Source organism: Crotalus tigris, unplaced genomic scaffold, assembly GCF_016545835.1.
Source record: "Crotalus tigris isolate CLP2741 ecotype Arizona unplaced genomic scaffold, ASM1654583v1 scf7180000018548.2558034, whole genome shotgun sequence".
In the NCBI taxonomy this organism is placed as follows: Eukaryota; Metazoa; Chordata; class Lepidosauria; order Squamata; family Viperidae; genus Crotalus; species Crotalus tigris.
In genome coordinates, this window is record NW_024097071.1 from 1,576,790 (window position 1) to 1,596,776 (window position 19,987).

The 19,987-nt window shown below is 36.6% G+C and overlaps 1 protein-coding gene across 9 annotated transcripts in view; it reads left to right on the plus strand.

Annotated features, from left to right (window-relative positions):
* Positions 1-19,987, plus strand: part of CNOT4 (CCR4-NOT transcription complex subunit 4) — a 106,355-nt gene that overhangs the window by 46,893 nt on the left and 39,475 nt on the right. For 4 of the 9 annotated variants that reach the window (XM_039354105.1, XM_039354107.1, XM_039354112.1 and 1 more), the window contains exons 6-8: positions 596-721; positions 2,073-2,206; positions 10,295-10,450. In XM_039354105.1, coding sequence (XP_039210039.1) covers positions 596-721; positions 2,073-2,206; positions 10,295-10,450 — 416 coding nt within the window. The remainder of the gene's footprint in view (positions 1-595; positions 722-2,072; positions 2,207-10,294; positions 10,451-19,987) is intronic. The other 5 variants (XM_039354110.1, XM_039354113.1, XM_039354111.1 and 2 more) reach the window with 3 other exon arrangements.

The window sequence follows — 19,987 nt, forward strand, 5'->3', positions numbered from 1 at the left end:
CACTTAACAACCTCTATTGGGACTAGCAACTCATTAAGCAATGTGGCTATTAAAGGAAACATGTGACCACACTCGTCTTAATATCAGTTCTACTTTGATCACTAAGCAAACCACCCATTCTTGTTAAGCATGACATCACTTGGCCATGACTTGTAACTTACTGCTAGCTTTCCCATTGACTTTATTTGTTGGAAATCTGTTGTAAATGTCACAAATGGTGATCATGTTACTGCAGAATGTTATGGTTGTAAAATCGAAGAACATTCATAAGTCTTTTTAGCACCACCATAAGTTTAAATGGTTGCTGAATGAAGGAGTTGATATAATAAGGACTACCTGTATACAGTCCTGTGAAAAAGTAAGTATAGCCCTGTAAAGTGTTTTTCTTCTTTAACGTATATAGGCATATCAATATTTAACATTAAAGAAATTAATGGTGATATAATTGAATCCTGAAGAATTGACTTTGCATTTATTCATTCAATAAAAAATAACAGATACGACATTTCCTTCTTTCTTTATGAAGGCAGATCTACTTCTGCAGTATATTGTTTGTTATCTTTGAAGATTTTTGACATACTACATTTTTCATCAGGCATCTTTAGGAACCACAAAGTACTGCAGTTATTTTCTGAAGAACATGCAGTGTCCAAAGCCAGACTGTATGTACCTACATGAATTAGGAGATGAAGCAGCCAGTTTTACAAAAGAAGAAATGCAGGTAGGTATTTTGAGGGTTAATGCTTTTGTCCTAAGCCATTCTTCAAAGATTGATCCCATATGGCAAAACAGGGCTCCTTCTCCCCCCCCCCCATCATAATTGCTATATTTGAGATTTCCAAGAAAGAACGAGCTATAAAGCACAATTATAAAATGAGCCATTAAGCTCTATAAAGCACTAAAGGCTACAGGTACAATTCTCCAGCACAGGAGATGGAGAATCCACCAATGGGTTTGCTCCGTCTTCCTGCCCTTGACACCAAGTCAGCCAAACTTGTCACACCCCCTGCTGAGCTAGGAGAACCCAGTCTTGATTTGGTCTCCAGCCCTAAAAGATGTGTCAGGTTTGGCTCTCAAGGTCTGACAGGTATTGAGTTCTCCCATTAGTGAATTTTTTCCCTCTCCTCTCATCCACAGTCTCATTTGAAATTAGCAGATTAAGAAAGAACGAGCTATAAAGCACAATTATAAAATGAGCTATTAAGCACTATAAAGCACTAAAGGCTACAAATACAATTCTCACAACATAATATAGCTGCTTTAAGAAGTTATAATCAGGTTTACATTTGCAGTTCCAGCATAATCTCAAAATAACTTTTTGGAAATGAATCCAAAGCACTGGTCATGTAGATAAATAAATAAAATAGATAATCAAATATTCTGAAATGTAAAAGTCCTAGCTGAAAATATCAATAAGTTGAATGAGAATGTTAATATATTGTAATATTTTTGCATGAGAGGCCTGAAATTGTGAGATTGTGGACAATAATACTAAAATATAATTGTATGATGTCATAAAAATACTGTCCCCTCCTTGTCCCATTTTTTACTACTAATCTATTGCTGTTGTTAGTTGATCCTAAAAGGCAAAATCTCTACAACACTTCAATAACTTCACTGTCAAAATTAAATAGTATATGAGTGCTTTTTGCTAGCATAAAACTGATCAAATCAGGAATGGCAGTTAGAAACAAATCAGTAACTGAATAATATCAGAATCAGATAAGAGACACAATGGGTTTGTGGTATAGGAAAGGAAAGGAGAAATAAAATCATAAGTTAGTTGCGGTTTCACTTAGAGAATGCTTCACTTAATGACCAAATTGTCAGTCTCAATTGTGCTTACTAAACAAGGACTATTTGTATAACAAACCACATTTTCCACTTCTGACAATGATTTGTAATGATTTGGCACTTGTGCTATCTTATCCAATATAGATATTGATTTGGGAACTTTTAAGATGACTTTGTATTGTGCAGTATTATTTTGTGGAGATACTAGTATGTAATGGAATAAAGTATATGCTTTAATTGAACAGGTTTTTTTACTTCTGACTTCTCTTTCACTTCAGGCTGGCAAGCATCAAGAATATGAACAGAAGTTACTCCAAGAACTATACAAATTAAACCCCAACTTTCTCCAGTTGTCCACAAGTGTAGTTGACAAGAACAAAAACAAAGTGGCTTCTCTACAGAGGTATGATGTGTAAGTACAGGTTCTCTACCAGAGTTTTCTTGTTTTCCATCAAAACTCCTTTTCTTCTTGAACAGTTTTATTGCATGACTTCTTAAATCAATATAGATGGCAAATTATTCTTTGTATGTTAGTTCTGTCTTTTATATAGAAGTATGGAATATTTTCAAATACATGTACATATGTTTATTAAATTTAATTTTTTTAACAGAAAATTGCCTTTCTGTTAGGCATATATACATTTACATAGAATGTCACAGTCATCATGCTGATAGGTTTTGGGGGTATAATCTGAATTCATTTTAGTTTTGACTGATGTTCTGAATAAATGTTTTATAAACTATTATTATGAAGTAGACCTGGTCTTCAGTTTGGTAATGCAAACTGAAGAAATAGGTCAGATGTAGAAGGAGGTAACATTTTTACAGAGGCGTTGAAAAATAAAATAAATCTTCATGTAAATTTTCTGACATTTGGTACTTTATTTGAATTGTGCTCCTATGTACTTCAGCCACAGTATGTTGGTGATTTTTAGATTATAGTACTTGAGAGGAAGTGCATTCAGATGTTCATTATTTGAAATTTTCAGCATATACACTTACGGATAATTCCCCAACCAATGTTGTTTCAATAGTATCAGCTGCTATCAGCACTTTTCTTTGGTCTCAGTCCTAGTCAGGTGTCTTTTCCACATGCACTTAGAAGTTCAGATGACATCAGAATGCCTTCAAAGTGATTGTACTGAGCCTTCAAGTAGATGGAATACTTCAGGAAGCAAGTTTAAAGTACAGGTAATCCCCAAGTTACGAGCGTTCATTTAGTGCTCGTTCGAAGTTATGCGATAAGCGCCCCCTAGTGTTTATAAGCAAGTCCCAAATTTACGAATGTTGCAGCACCACAGCAGTAGTTCGCCTTTAAGAATGACTGCAGAGGCTCTGTAACATTCACTCTATTCCCCCTCCCCACAACTGCTTCCCACTCCCATTCTGCCATGCCTGATTCACTTACCTTGCAAAAATCCTCTCTGTTCTGTTCCTTTGACGTTGAGGGAGAGGAGAGTTGATGGAAGCTCCTGGGTGCCTTAATATCATGTGAATTCAGGCACCCATCCTCTTTTGCAGAGAATGGATGCCTGAACTCTCACGAGATTGCGGACACCAGAAACTTTCATTTATAGGTTGAAAAATGTTTGGGGTGCCTGTCTCCTGCTCTCCCCCAACTCCTTTCAGTCACCGCCGGAACACTTTTCATCCAGACGGAGACTTTGGGGAGACTATAACCTTTTTTCTGCCTGCAAATGGAGTGATTTGAAACAAAGTGAAACCCTCCATTTCCAAGTGCCCCATTTATTTATTTATTTATGAGACTTATATACCGCTTTAAGTGCATGCACTCTCTAAGCGGTGTACACCAGTAAGCAATGTATATATATATTTACATTGCCCCCAACAATCTGGGTCCTCATTTTAACTACCCCGGAAGGATGGAAGGCTGAGTCAACCTTGAGCCGGTGAGATTCGAACTGCTGACCTGCTGAACACAGTCAGCTAAAGTGGCCTGCAGTACTGCACCCTAACTGCTGCGCCACCTCGGCTCATTTGCAGGGAGATGGAGCTTCCAGTCTCCCCAAGGTCTCCATCCGGGTAAAAAGTAATTGAGCACCTATTGGGTGCTTTAAAATGCTCTTGTTTCAAAGTGTCCCATAGGTGCTCAAACACTTTTTACCTGGACAGAGACCTTGGGGAGACTGTATGGCTGCAAATGGGGTGTTTGGAAACAGAGCATTTCGCTCTTTTCCCAAGTGCCCCATTTGCAGGCAAACAAAGCTTCCAGTCTCCACAAGGTCTCCATCCAGTTGAAAAGTATTCTGGAGGTGGCGGAAAGGAGTTGGGGGGAAGCAGGAGACAGACACTGCAAACACTTTTCACCCCCAGAATGAAAGTTTCTGGGGTCCATGTTCTCATGAGAGTTCAGGCACCCATTCTCTGCAAAAGAGCTTCCGTTGATTTTCCTCTCCCTCAAAGGCAGAAACCATGGCAGAGAAGAAACAGATCTTTGCAAGGTAAGTGAGTCCGGCATGGAAGGAAGGGAGGGGAAAGCATGAGGTATCTTAGTGGGTCAGGGAGGCTTTGGGGACCTATTCAATCACTAGGCCCCCAATAGCCTTTCCCAGACTGAGATACCTCATATGCACTTAGCAGTGCATTCGAGGTATGAGATTCAAGGTACGAGATTCACTCCCATGAATTCTCGAGTTACAAATGGAATGGGCAGGCTCCATTACATTTGTAACTCGAGGATTATCTGTAATGTTTTGGTTATTTTGCAAACTATCCGTCAAGTGGCTTACACAGTCCTGCTATTTAACAGTTTGTGCATCTTTCTTTTTAGGGTAGTTTTCTCAAGTTAAAAGTTTCACTGTTTATCTTAATTTGTGGATACACTGTTATTATTTGAAAATGAGGAATTTTATGTTTAGAAAGTACTATGTTAAAACATTTATTAAATACATTTTTAATTAATAATCTAAGAGAAAGCAAAATAATTAATAATGTAATAATTGGATAGAGTTGGTACAATAAATACCAGTAGTTGATGATTAGAACAAATGGTTGGTGATCAAGAATAAGTTCTTTTTTTTTTAATGGCTTAGTAAAAATACTTTTCAAATTAACTTTCAGATAGCAGTGTCTTACATTTATGTGTCATTTTGTCCAATGTTGATTCAGGTTATCAGTATTATCTTGAGAAATAAAGGAACTTGGCATTTAGGAAAGTTGATGAAATATTTGCAAAGTTAAAAATGTATTAGCAAAATTTGTAATAAATACAGCGTAGACCAGGGGTGTCAAACTGCCAGCCCACACGCCAGTTGCATCATTTGGAGGCCACGCCCACCCCAGTTCTGGCAATGCAAAAAAAAAAAGTCATGATACGTCATGACACATCGTATGACGTGGTGAGTTTGACACCAGTGGTGTAGACTTTTCTTCTTAATCCAAGTAATCGATATCAAGTGAACAGGACAATCAGATTGATCTTTTTCATTTTGAGTATCTTGTTTGGATCATGTTCTATCTAGTTATACTCTATTTAATATCTGTTTCAAGAGAGAAATATATATTGAAGGAAACATCTTGTAAGGTTCAAATTAAATTTTCTCACAAAATGAGAAGGAGAAATAATAGCATTGGATTCTGAAATCATGAGAAATTCTGACGTGGCTTGTCTCAACAAAGCAGGAATCTAAAGCTTCGTAATCATTCTTGCAAAATGATTTTGTGTGGAATTGATTGACATCAAATTAGCATTTGTGATATGTTTATTTGATCGAAAGATAGACTTTCTCAGCTTATTGCCTAAATTTTCTATGCTATCCTAGCATTTAAATCTTCATTATCATATTTTAAAAGAAAGGAAGCAGCATGAAAGGGAATGTAGAGTCTTGTAAGCTGTTCTTGGTAGCATTTTTTAAAAAGGGACTGAGTTTAGCTCTTTAACTTATTTATCTTTGTTTCTAAAAGAAGTGGTATTAAGAGGCAGGGAGAGATGGGCCTCTTCTCAAAATATCAATGTAACTTGTGCCAAATAATATTTCACTAAGATTTTATGACACATGTATATATATTGTGGAAAAGCCACTACACAAATTGCATGTTCTTCTTCTGTAGGAAATGTCAGATTGCTATTTTCTGTTTAAGATAGTTTTAGGAAGCATGTTTTATTAAAACTTTGCAGCAGTAGTGATTATAAATACATTAATCAAAAACAGATTTTTAGGTATCAATTTATTCTGAACACTGCACTTTTGAGCAGAGATTAGGATAACTGATTATTTGGAAGATTGTCATTCCCCATTTGAAAAATGGAACTGAAGCAGTTGTGCCATTTTTTACCTTTTTCCATTGCTGGAGAGGATGAAGGCACCAATGAAAAAATACAGCAAATAGATCCCAAAAATGGAAAACTGTAAAAGTGGGGGGGTTGTTTTTTTTTTAAAGAAAATTTTATTGATTTTCTAGTTTTACATTTAAATATTTAAAAAGCAACGTGGCGGCTAAGTTAATCAATAATTCAATAACATACAAGTATCTTTAGTACAGATCTCAAACTATTACATTAAATATTTCATCTCTTTTCCCCTTAGTATTTACTGTCTCATATTTAAACTAATACAATTCTTCTTATATCGATTAAATAAAAATAACTTTCTTACATTTATCAATAATTTTTTGTTTATACATTTCCTAGTTATTTTAACATTCAATCTTTATAGACAATCAATGTCCTAATTAGTTTTTCCCAATGTTTAGTTTCATTTAATATTTAAATTTAACATTTAATAATTATAATTTCCAAATTTTAAGTAACCCCAGTTCCCTTTATCACAATTCATCACAAGATCTAATGTTCAGGATACATGTCTTATCCATTTGAATATATTCTATTTCTCACCATCTTACATCAACTAATTGATAATACAGTATAACATTATTTTCTGTTAATTTCCAAATATCTTAAATTTAATAACCCAAATTTCTCTTATTTCAACATTTAATACTTCTTCTCTTTTTCTCTTAATATCTACTATCTCATATTTAAGCTAATTGTTTTTATTATAACAGCTAAGTAAAACATATTTATATTCATCAATAGATTTTTAGCTTATATATATCTTAATTACTTTTACATTTAACCTTTATAAGCAAATCAATATTCAAATTTAACTGTTAGTATTTATACTTCTAAGTTTTAAATGACCAAAGTTTTCTTTATCTCAGCTCATGACAAAATCTAGTATTCAAAATACACATCTATTTGGGTATGTTCTATTTTAATTCTCACTAATGAGTCAAAAATCCCAATTTTCTTCAGTCTTATTCTAGCTTTCTTTCTTTGCCAACTCATCTTCCATGTCTGTGTTTTTAAGTCATCAAATAAATCTCCCTGTGTGGTTATGTATGTTGTTTGAAGTAGAAAAAGCCATCTGGTTGCCATTTTTTTTGAAAGGATTAACAAATCATCTCTATTTTTCCATCTCGATGTAGTTGTCCTGAACTGTTTATCTTCTCTTCATTTTGTTTTTCTTCTTGATCCTCAGGTTTCTTCTTGTTTATATTAAAAGTATTTTCCCTTTTCCATGTTGTCAGTCCCTTTTCTGGGTTTTCCATTAACTGTGTTTGTTGATCAGTTGAATCTTCTGTTATAGTATTTAATTGTTCCAGTTCTTCTATTATATTCTGTGTAGTTGATTTTTTAGTTGTGATCAAAGTTTGGGTTCGTATATCTAGGCCAGTGGTTCTCAACCTTTATAATGCCGCAACCCCCAACCGGTCGTAAGTCGAGGACTACTCAACTGGTCGTAAGTCGAGGACTATTCAACTGGTGAAGCACCATTTGCAGAATGGGACTTTTGGCGGGTTCAGCAGGGCAGTGACAGCCTGGACAATTCCTATTGGCTTTTGAAAGCCAATAGAATTAGACTCTATTCAAGAGAGTCTATTCTATTGGCTTTCAAAAGCCAATAGAACAGTGGTTCTCAACCTTTTTGATGCCGCGACCCCCAACCGGTCGTAAGTCGAGGACTACTCAACCGGTCGTAAGTCGAGGACTACTCAACTGGTGCAGCACCATTTGCAGAATGGGACTTTTGGCGGGCTCAGCAGGGCAGAGACAGCCTGGACAATTCCGATTGGCTTTTGAAAGCCAATAGAATTAGACTCTATTCAAGAGAGTCTATTCTATTGGCTTTCAAAAGCCAATAGAATAAAAGGGAGCAGCACAGCTAAGGAAAAGGGGAAAAAATGGCAGACTGTGTTGTTTGGTGACCCCTGTGACATGGTCGTTCGACCCCAAATGGGGTCCCGACCCACAGGCTGAGAACCCCTGCAATAGAATAAAAGGGAGTAGCACAGCTAAGGAAAAGGGGGGAAAATGGCGGACTGCGTTGTTTGGCGACCCCCGTGAAATGGTCGTTCGACCCCAAATGGGGTCCCAACCCACAGGTTGAGAACCACTGATCTAGGCTGACATGTTGTTCTTTTCTGTAACTTCTTATTTCATCAGTAGCTGTAAGAATAGTTTCATAAATTGCTTTCACCATAAAGAGAATCTGTTCATGAACTTCATCCATGTTTTCTTAGTAGTGTGCTAAGTTAAAAGCTTTATAATCAGAGAATGAAAAACAATTTTTTATCACTGAGTATAGAACACAGCTGGGCTTCTCGCAGCTGATATCTGTCAAGGTTACAAAAGTCTTATCTATAGTCTGGGCTACAAACCAAGTCTCTTTTAAGCAATAACAAGTTGTAATATCGGGTTTATCCACAAGATGTCGCCCATACCATTTAGAGTTTTCTTTTAAGTCCAAAATTTTTATAGTCTTTTCAGTTTTACTTCTTTTTTGTAAGTAAAAACTCAGATCTTCAGTAAGAATAAAAAATCTTTTAGTCCACAAATTTTTAAAAAGATAAAAATCCAATTAGAATCAAGTTATTCTTGCAACGTTTTAGAATCAAGTTATTCTTGCTCCCCTGGATAGTCGGGGGGAAAGTACTTTGAGCAGCTTACGCAGGTAGAAAACATAGTTAGCATTTAAGAGAGTTAGATCTCACCCAGTCTCATCTGCGCTGCTTTATAGTTGCCTGGTGGTAAATTTGACTTCGGCTGTCTGCAGCCTAGTGACGAGCCATATTTCTATGACTGGTCTTTCATCCACCAGTTTGGAGGGCTGCCCCAGATCGAGCGGAAGGACTACCACTCTCCCGCGATCAAGCGGGGATCCCCTCCTCACTGGTCGCCCCTACAGGGCGACTTTTGACCCTTTTCAAGGCCTCCCAAACATCCGTGGCGGCCGCATCGGCAAACTGGAAGTCAAAAGTGTTTTTTGTTAATAGCTTATATAGTTTTAAAATCAATTCATATTGATTTCTTTTAAACAATGCTTGAGAACCCAGAACTTTCTACGTTGCAAAAAATTAATGCTGGAGCATATACAGGTAGTCCTTGATTTACGATCACAGTTGAGCCAAAAATTTATGTTGCTAAGTGAAATATTTGTTAAGTGAGTTTTGCTCCATTTTATGATCTTTCTTGCCACAGCTGTTAAGTGAATCACTGCAGTTTTTAAGTTAGTAAAACGGTTGTTAAGTGAATCTGGCTTCCCCATTGATTTTGCTTGTCAGAAGGTCCCAAAAGGTGAGCACATGACTCCGGGAGACTGCAGCCATCATAAATATGAGTCAGTTTCCAAGTGTTTGAATTTTGATCACATGACTATGGGTTTGCTGCAGTGATTGTGTGAAAAAAGTCCTAAGTTACTTTGTTCAGTGCCGTTGTAACTAAACAGTCACTAAATGAACTGTTGTACGTCGAAGACTACCTGTACACATATGTAACATGCAATATAAGGTTCTGAAATCTTTTATTTTTTCATACAGATAGCACTTTCTAAAAATAACAAGGAAAAACTTTGGATCAACAAGCAGAAGAAAAAAGCTATAATCATGCTTCTTTTAATATGAATGGAAGTTCATGTATTGCTATAGAAATCATCTAAATAACTAAAGATGATGTTATCAATTTTGTTCAAACTGTTAATTCCTTTTCCATTCCAGAGGAGCCTAATTCATTTAGATGTGCTTATATTGGTAAAAGTGTTGGAATTAAAAGATGGGAAGGGACTAAGAGGAAGGTTGGTTAGCTCAGGTTTACAATAACTAATATGTTTTAGAAGTATGAAGCCAACACAGGGAAAAAGCATATTGAGAATGTAGGCATACAATTTATCAGATGCAAGATGAACCATACTCAAAAAATAATAAAAAACAGACAATGTGAAGTCTTTGAGGATTCTAGATTTTGATGGCCAGATTTGCCTTGACCATTACATATACACACAAATACAAATGTAACTACTTTACCTGATGCAACCCCTCACCACTTTTACTTCTGTAGTGTTACATGCAGACACTACAGTTTGCGTTAAAGATTTCCTTGTTCCTCAGCACCATTTAAGGAATGCGGAATAATTTCCCCAATGTTTCATTTTTAAGATTTTCTCTATAACTTGAACTCTCTTTTACTTTCACCTCTTTCTAGACCCAACAGTAATAACAAAGATGCCTGGCCATCATTACAGAGTTCAAGTAAATCAGTCAACGGCTTAACAATGGAACACAGGAAAACGCCTCCTATTTTAGAAAATGGCACAGACCCAGAACACATGACTCCAGATGGTCCAGATTCAGATTTCGGGTAATTGTGCTGCATTTTATACTTCAGTTAGTTTTCTTTCTCTCTCACTGTTGTGGAGGGATGATTTTTTTTTCAGCCTCTGTCTGGAGAGCTGAATTCAAATGCTGATAAAATTACAAATAAATATGGTTGCCCCAGTTCACTAGTTGATTTTTTAATCCTAATGTGGATGAAAAAACTGTTCATTATTCAATGAGCAGCTTTTAAGTAGATGCCTGTATAAAGGTAAGGGTTGCAAATGAGAAGAAACATTTTTAAACAATCGCTGACGTCAGCATTCTAGGAAAGAATAATATCACAGTTAAACAACAAACTTGTATTGCAGTGTATGAACTCTGATTTCTGGTGACCTTTACTTAAGTGGTTTAAATATTTTGAACCAAATGTAAAAATAAAAATATTCACTTAGATTATATTGGTATTACACAAATATGACACTATACTGAGTTGCATTAATTTTTCCTTTTCCTAAAAGTTTCTGGATTTGTATTAAATATTTTAAGAAATTCCTTGCATCATGAATATTTTGTCTTTTTATATCATGAATTAAAAGTGCATATACTATAGCACTTTGATGTAGCTGAACTTGTGTGCTTCATGTTGCAGTAATTCTGTGTAATAAGGAAACAAATCATGGGGTCCTGTGCCATAGTACACAGGTTGCTCAATTAATTTAGTAGTAATAGATGAATGCCTTTTATTTCAATAGTTACTCTTGTATTGAATGAATGCTTCACATCTAATGATGATATTTGAACACTTCAGGATGCACCATTCTTGTGGAAGAATATTCTTATTTGTGAGACCACCCTTTGACTGACCAAGCACTTTATGTTATTTTACCCAAGTTTAATCTCCTGCCCAGAAACAAGCAGTTTGATTTACATTGTATTAATTATACAGTAAATGAAAAGGTGTCTACTACAATGGGTCATAAAATAGTGTGGTAATGCTCTACGATTGTTAGTTTATTTCAGTTATAAGTGTAGGAAATGTATTGAAAATATTTTGAAAATCTAATGTGATTTCAGCTTTAGAGGAACCCCACAACAACATATAAAATGAGGCTTTCCTTCTTCCATAATGTAGGTAATGGAAAGTCAGCCCAATGGAAGAAAAAATGACCAGGTTCTTCTGTTAATGCTATTGGTTTGAGAAAGAAAAATATAGATATATATTGATACATATTCAGCATTTCATCTAAATCAGGAATGCAGTTTCAGATGTCAAGATTGCATGTAACTATCAAAAGTTTCAGTGTGACCTCCCAGGCCCCTGCACATATCAGTAAAAATTATAATGTTTAAGGAACAGAAGGCAGAAATTATTAAATATTTGGATAAGCCATATTATATTCCCTACAATTGCATATCTCCGCTCTAATTGGTTCTAGGAACTTACCTGATATTCAGACATACTTTCACTAGCCCAAGAAATTAAAGTTTATATTTGTAAGGAAAACTTGAATATTTAGGCAGCTATTTATCAAGCCAACTGTTTTCATCATTATATAATGGAATAAAATTCAAAATTAAATCTTGAGTGTCTGAAAAGTACAATCTGTTCCAATGCAGTTTAAAACATATTTAGAAAGTGTTAAATAACAATTAGAAATGCAACATACACTTTTTCATATCTTTTCCAGTTTACTCCTTTATATTAAATAAATTTCCAAGTTTTTACATTTTGTCTTTCTTTTTGTCAGTTAAGTTTGCAATAATCAAATTCCGACTAAGGTCACTTAACCTAGCTAGTGTTTGAAGTGTAATTGCTGTTTTATTTTAAATAAAAACTAAAGGTAAAGGAGTCCCTGCGGATTTTATTCTACTAGTTGTAGCTGATTTTAGAGGATGCTGTTCATCTCTGTTTCTTTTAAGTCATTTAGCCAGAGCTATCTGAAGATATTTATGTGGTCATATCATCAGCATGACATCATGCCACAGTGCAAAGTGTACAGTGAAACATGGAACGCTGTTATCTTCCCATCTAAGTAATACTTATTTATTTACTTGCATTTACATGCTTTCAAACTGCTAGGTTGACAGAAGCTGATGCAAGATGATAGGAACTCACTGTCTCCCAGTGGTAGGACTTGAACCGCTGGAGTATATACCTTCTCCGATGTCTTTTAAGCACTGAGCTTAAGTGTTAAATGCACTTGAAAATAAATACTACTGGTTCTTTATTAACTTTGTACAGATAATCCCCAATTTATAATCACCGTTGGGACCGGAATTTTGGTTGCTAAGTGATGCTGTTTTTAACAAGTCGTCATATGACCAGACCAGATTTTACAACTATTTTTACTATGATCTTTAAGTGAATCACCATGGTGGTTAAGTGAATTGCATGACTGGACGGGTTCGGCTTCACCCAGTTGATGTTGCTTGTCAGAAACTGTCTGGGAAAGTCACTAGTTGCAATCACATGACTGCAGAAGTCTGCAACTGTAAATGCAAACTGATTGCCAAGTGCCCAAATTGTCATCATGTGACTGTAGGGATGGTGTAACAGTTGTAACTTTAAGGATAGGTTGTAAATCATTTTTACAAGGTCGTCATAACTTTGAATCATCATTAAGTAATTATAAGTCGAAGACTACCTATAGTGACTTTTGCTGTCCTAACTAGATTCAGATGAAACCATAGGCTTGGGATATATAGGCTTACAGCATTAAGACACTTTTTGAAATATAACTATTATAGATTTAAGATTAGACTTTATTGTGAGAATAGTTTAGAAAGGAATTTTATATTTCTGAGGGGTGCCTGGGTTTAGTGCACCTTAGTGCAACCTTCTTAATGCTGCGACCTTTTAATACAGTTCCTCATGTTGTGGTGACCCCCAATCATAAAATTATTTTTGTTGCTACTTCATAACTGTAATTTTGCTACTGTTATGAATCGTAATGTAAATATCTGATATGCAGGATGTATTTTCATTGTTACAAATTGAACATAATTAAAGCATAGTGATTAATCACAAAAACAATATGTAATTATATATTGTGAAATATTTATTTCTAATTACAAATAAATGAAATTTTGGCATTGTAGTCCAAAGACTTCAAGTCAGATTCCCTCTTCTTTTAAATATTCAAATGCATTGTGTAAAAAAATAATGGTAATCCTGTGAATTATGTTGAATTTTTATCATTTTTGATGCTGACATTTGATCGGAATTGCAAATTAATGGTGGAGAATTGGGCCCCAAGCCTCTGTAAGGTAAGCTCATACCTGGCAAGGAAAGATGAACCGATATAAAACTTCCAAGGGGAAAGATGGCAATTAATTAGCCCCCACTCCAATTTAACTGACGAGGACCACCATAATTTCTCCACAGCCTGCCAATGCTCGCTACTCCGGCGTTTTGCATCCAAGCCAGAGAAGTTTTTTCCTCCAAGCAGGGAGAGGGAAGGATCTGCTCTCAAGAGTTAAGTCTGAGCGGCAGAAACCCCGCATGTGGCTGCCCTTCTTCCATGCTCCTTTCACTCCATGGGGAGGAAAGGAGCTGAAGAATGCCAAGCGAGAGCCTGGCCCCTTCCTTTTCCGCTCACAGTGTCCCTCCTTCCTGCCTGCACTCACACAACCCTCTTAACTTCAAGTGTCTCCGAAGAGAGTCAGCTCAAAGTTACAATTGATGGGTTGTTGTTCCTCTTCATCTTTTGTGTTTCGTTTGAAGTGCCATTGTACATAGTTTCACCTTCGGGACTTCCCCCCTGCTCCCAGGATTTGCTCACGGCGCCTTCACGCCATGTATCGTCCCACGCTTCCTTTTGCGCGGCACTCATGCCTAAGACCTCGGGAGGGACAGACCAGAAAGATGAGGGACACCGCTCATGTGGCTTTTTTGCAGCTCCAGCAAAAGAACCTGGGGGAAGTAGCCCCAACGACAAAGTCCCTTCCATCATCACCCAATCCTCTTCTCGGACATTGAAGCCACGTGAAAAACCAGCAACCCCCGGTCTTCCCAGGCCAAGGGGTACAGGATGAAGCAAATTTTAGTCAAAATATGCCTTCCACAAGGAAACGCTTACCTTGAGATGCTTTTTCTATTGCCCCATCTATTAGCTTCTCTATGGACATGGGAATATTGAGGGGGGGGGTCTCTGCTTTTCCACAGATACAATTTCGCCGCACGATAAAATAAATGGTTAGAAATCCTGTCAAGTCATGTGATTGATTAAATTATTTCCACCTTTTTCCTCCTAAACTCCCCCCCCCATTTTAGAACAATACTCTGCAGCTTTTTTTCATTATGTCAGACAAAAATGGCTGATGACAGAGAAGAGGATCACGGCTGCCGTTGCCAGGGAATGCTTGGCTCTCCTCGCCGCTACTGTGGCTGCAGAGGCTTCAGCCGCGAGGTGAATGCAGAGGTTGATTAGGGTCTGGTATCTCCCAGTCATGCCTTGAATGTAGGAGGATAATTCTTCCTGATTCCTCCCTTCCCCCTCCCTTTTCCTACTTCTCCAAGCTAGGAAAGTCTATAGTGTCTTGGTTCCTAAGATATGTATTTTCCGATGGTCTTAGGCGACCCCCTGTGAAAGGATCGTTCGACCCCCTCAAAGGGTCGTAACCCACAGATTGAGAACCGCTGGTTTAATGCCTCATTTAAATATTTTCACTTTAAAAATAAAGGGTTATTTTTGTTTTTATTGTTACACAAAATCATCTTAACGGTTTACAATTCTTAGATTAAATTTATTTTTAACTTGAATATCAAAACTCACAACCTTAAAATCAGCTATTTATTTATATAGCTGTCTATCTCATTGCAGGGAGTTCTGGGTGACACACAACAATCTTTAAAGAATTGTTTAAAAACATGTGAAGAGTGGAAAGAATACATTACAAGTAAAGTAGCCATATCTCTTGAATTAGGATGCTTTGCCAGTAATTAGGATTTATATTATATTTTAAAAGTAACTAAAATCACTTTAGTGACAATTGGATACAAAATTGGCTAATTTCAATAAAGACCATTTGAATGCTGTTCCTTCGTCTTGCTATCTTCACATATTCTTCTTTATAAAACTCCAGTTTAACATTGAACATATCATTTTCATCTACAAAGTAGTAATGCTATTCTTCAAAATAATATTAATAGTATTGTTTTCCATCCAAATTTTATATATTGCATTGTGTAGTGATTAAACTATAGTTTGTTATTGTTCCCTTCCTCTTTTAATAGTTTTATTAGACCATAGTATTTTAAATGTTACCATGGTTATGTGTTGCAGTGATTATTGCAGTGATATATTGTATCAGTAATTGCATATGATATACATTCCAGCAAGCATTGAGGTCTCCTTCATAATTTAGTTTTTAGAGCAGGGATCTCCAACTCCAGGCCATGGACAAGTACCAGTCCATGGCCTGTTAGGAACCAGGCCATGAAAGTGGTGGGCAAGCAAACAAAGCTTCATCTGTGCATGTGCAGGATCTAGGTTGTGCATGAAACCATTCCCTCCCCCCCCCCCGAAACTGTTCCCTTATGCCAGGAAGGTTGAGGATTGCTGCTTTAGAGGAAGATCTATTTTGTCTTGTATTTCTCTTTTTTTTTTCAAGTATTAGCTTACCGTATATGCCGGCGTACTAGGCGACCCGGCGTATAAGACGACCCCCGTCTTTATAGCCGGGCCGCATTCCTAGAACGTCGTCTTATACGCCGGAAACTACCAGTATTTCCGGCGTATAAGACGACCCCCGTCTTTGGCGCCGATTTCAGCGCTCGAGGAAGTCGTCTTATACGCCGGCATTTATAGTAGTTCTAGTTCAACTCATTCATTCTCTCTTTATTCATCTAATAATTACTTTAAAAAACTGTATATATCAGTGTCCCAAAGATGCTTTTCAACAGGCAACTAAAATTTCTTGGGGTTTTTTCTTGAAAATGTTTCTCTTCTCATCTAATAAGTTTCTTCAGTTCACCAAATTCAGTTCTTGGATAAGAAGCGAAATGCTTTCAAAGAAAAAAGCAAAGTCCAGTTGCTTTTTGAAAAGCACATTTGTGACAACCATAATCTGGATTATTGAGAATCTCCATAGACGATGTATTATTAAAGATACTTTTTCCTCCAGTGGATTGTGTACAAATATTATTTCAGCAACAAGATGAAAGTAACATGCTCTGGATTATATTAGTACTGGTACATATGTCAAGGACTACAGCTAGTCCTTGACATATGACCATAATTGAGCCCAAAACGTTTGTTGCTAAGTGAGACATTTGTTAAGTGAGTTTTGTCCAATTTTACGACATTTCTTGCCAAATTTGTTAAATGAATCACTGCAGTTGTTAACTTAGTAACATAGTTATTAAATGAACCTGGCTTCCCTATTGCCTTTGCTTGTCAAAAGATTGCAAAATTCATAAATATGAGTCAGTTGCTAAGCATCTGAATTTTTTTTTTGAAAAAATGTTATTGGTTTTCAAATTTTACATTGAGTATTTGGAAAGCAGCATGGTGACTGGGTAATCAGTGGTTCAATAACAAATCTTTAGTACATATTTCAGGTTACATCATCAGAAATTCCTTCTCTATTTCCCTTAACATTTGTTATATCACATTTAGGCTAATAGATATTTAATTATAACAAAGTTAATTAAAATCTTTATCAATATATTTTTTGCTTATACATATCCATATCCTGTTTTTAAGTTTTACCTAATTTTTAATTACAATATTCCAATTTAACCTTTAATATCCATAGTATTTGAATTTTGGGTAATCCAAATTTCCTTTATTTCACTACTGTACATAAAAGTTATCATATCTAGAATATACATATTACTTACTTAAGTATATTCTTATTTCATAAACATTTTCTATTTCTCATCCTAATACATCATCACTAACTGATAGAGTGTCCTTTATTGTCTCAGGTCCATCATCTATATTATTTGGGCTAAACAATAGTTCGAAGCTAATTCTTAATAATTAGTTTTCATTTCCCTTATAAGTCTAAATCCTAAATATTAAGCCAATTAATCCCTTATTTTTTATCATTTAAAAAGAATATTTAAATCCAATAATCATATTTCCCTTCATCTAAAAATCTCCCTTTAGCCCATTAGTTGAGACTTTAGGATCCTCTATCATGAATCAAAAAATCCCATTTTTTTTTTAAAATCTAACTCTGGCTTTCTTTTTGTGCCAACCAGGCTTCCATACCAATGCCTTTAAATCATAAGATAAATCTTCCTTCATTCTTGCACATATTGCTTGAACCAAGGGAGACCATCTAGTTATCAATTTTCCAGAAAGGCTGGTCCATTCATAATAACAACAACAACAATAAAGTTGGAAGGAACCTTGGAGGTCATCTAGTCCAACCCCCTGCTCAGGCAGGAAACCCTATACCATTTCGGACAAATGGCTGTCCAGTCTCTTATTAAAAACTTCCAGTGTTGGAGCATTCACCGCTTCTGGAGGCAGGTTGTTCCACTGGTTAATTGTTCTAACTCAGGAAGTGTCTCCTTAGTTCTAGGTTGCTTCTCTCCTTGATTAGTTTCCATCCGTTGCTTCTTGTCCTGCCTTCAGGCGCTTTGGAAAATAGCTTGACTCCCTCTTCTTTGTGGCAGCCCCTGAGATATTGGAACACTGCTATCATGTCCCCCCTCGTCCTTCTCTTCATTAAACTAGACATACCCAATTCCAGCAGCCATTCCTTATATGCTTTAGCCTCCAGTCCCCTAATCATCTTTGTTGCTCTTCTCTATACTCTTTCTACATCACGGTGACCAAAACTGGATGCACTATTCCAAGTATGGCCTTACCAAGGCATTGTAAAGTGGTATTAATACTTCATGTGATCTTGATTCTATCCCTCTGTTAATGCAGCCTAGCACTGTGTTGGCCTTTTTGGCAGCTGCAGCACACTGCTGGCTCATATTTAAGTGACTCCAAGGTCCCTCTCACAGTTACTACTATTGAGCAAGGTATTCCCTATACTATACCTGTGCATTTGGTTTTTCTTGCCTAAATGTAGAACCTTACTTTTTTCACCATTGAATTTCATTTTGTTAGATAGCGCCCAGTGTTCAAGTCTGTCCAGATCCTCATGTATCAAAAGCCTGTCTTCTGGAGTGTTGGCTATTCCTGCCAGCTTGGTGTCATCTGCAAATTTGATGAGTTCCCCAGCTATCCCCTTGTCGAAATCATTGATGAAGATGTTGAAGAGCACTGGGCTCAGAACAGAGCCCTGGGGCACCCTTCCCTCCATGTAGATGCAGTTCCATTGAGGACCACATGCTGAGTACGGCCTGTCAGCCAGCTACGGATCCATCTTGTGGTGATGCTGTCTAACCCACATTTTTCTATGTTATCAAGTAGTAGGTTGTGATCTACTTTATCAAATGCCTTACTGAAATCCAAGTAAATTATATCCACAGCATTCCTCTGATCCACTAATTTTGTCACTTGGTCAAAAAATGCAATAAGATTTGTCTGGCATGATCTGTTTTTGACAAACCCATGTTGGCTGTTAGTAATGACTTTGTTTGCCTCTAGGTGTTTGCTGATTCGTTGTTTGATTATCTTTTCCAGAATCTTCTCAGGTATTGAGGTCAGACTGATAGGTCTATAATTTCCTGGATCCATTTTTTCCCCTTTTTTGAAGATGGGAACTACATCAGCTCTTTTCCAGTCTTCTGGTAGTTCCCCAGTGCTCCAGGATCTTTGAAAAATATAGTTCAGTGGTTCTGAGATCTGCCAGGTCCTTGAGAACCTTGGGGTGTAATCCATCTGATCCTGGTGATTTGAACTTGTCTAGGCTGGACAGGTGCTCACTTACTGTTTTCTTGCCTATCTTAACTTGCGTTTCTATTCTGTTTTTTTATGGCACTGTTCTTGGTAGGTTAGTCTGTTTTTTTCCCTTTGTGTAAAGACAGATGCGAAAAACGAGTTAAATAGTTCTGCTTTCTCCCTGTTCCTTGTCACCTTCTTGCCACTTTCACTCACTAATGGACCAATCATTTCCTTCACTTTTTTCTTGTTTTTTACACGTTGAAAGAAGCTTTTTTTGTTATTTTTGACTTTGGTCGTAAGCCTTAGTTCATTTTGAGCCTTAGCTTTCCTCACTTCATCTTTGCAGGCTCGGTCTATTTGCTGATATTCTGACTTAGTTATGTGTCCCTCTTTCCACTTTCTATACTTGTCCTTTTTATCTTTCAATTTATCAGAGAGCTCTTTATGCAGCCATGGTTTCTTTTGAGAGCTGTTATTTTTCCTCTTTGTTGGTATTGTGCTAGACTGGGCTTTTATTATCTCACTTTTCAAAATTTCCCAAGCTTCTTGAGTTGTTTTCTCCTTGAGGATTCTCATCCATGGAATCCTTCCCAAGCCCTCTCTAAGTTTATTGAAATTAGCTCTCTTGAAGTCCAAGACTCTAGTTTGACAGTGTTCTATTGCTTGTGCTTCCATAATGTTGAATTCCAATATTGCATGATCACTTCCTCCCAAGGTTCCTGTGGCTCCAACACCTTCTATCATTTCATCTCTGTTAGTGAGAATTAGATCCAAAATGGCTAATC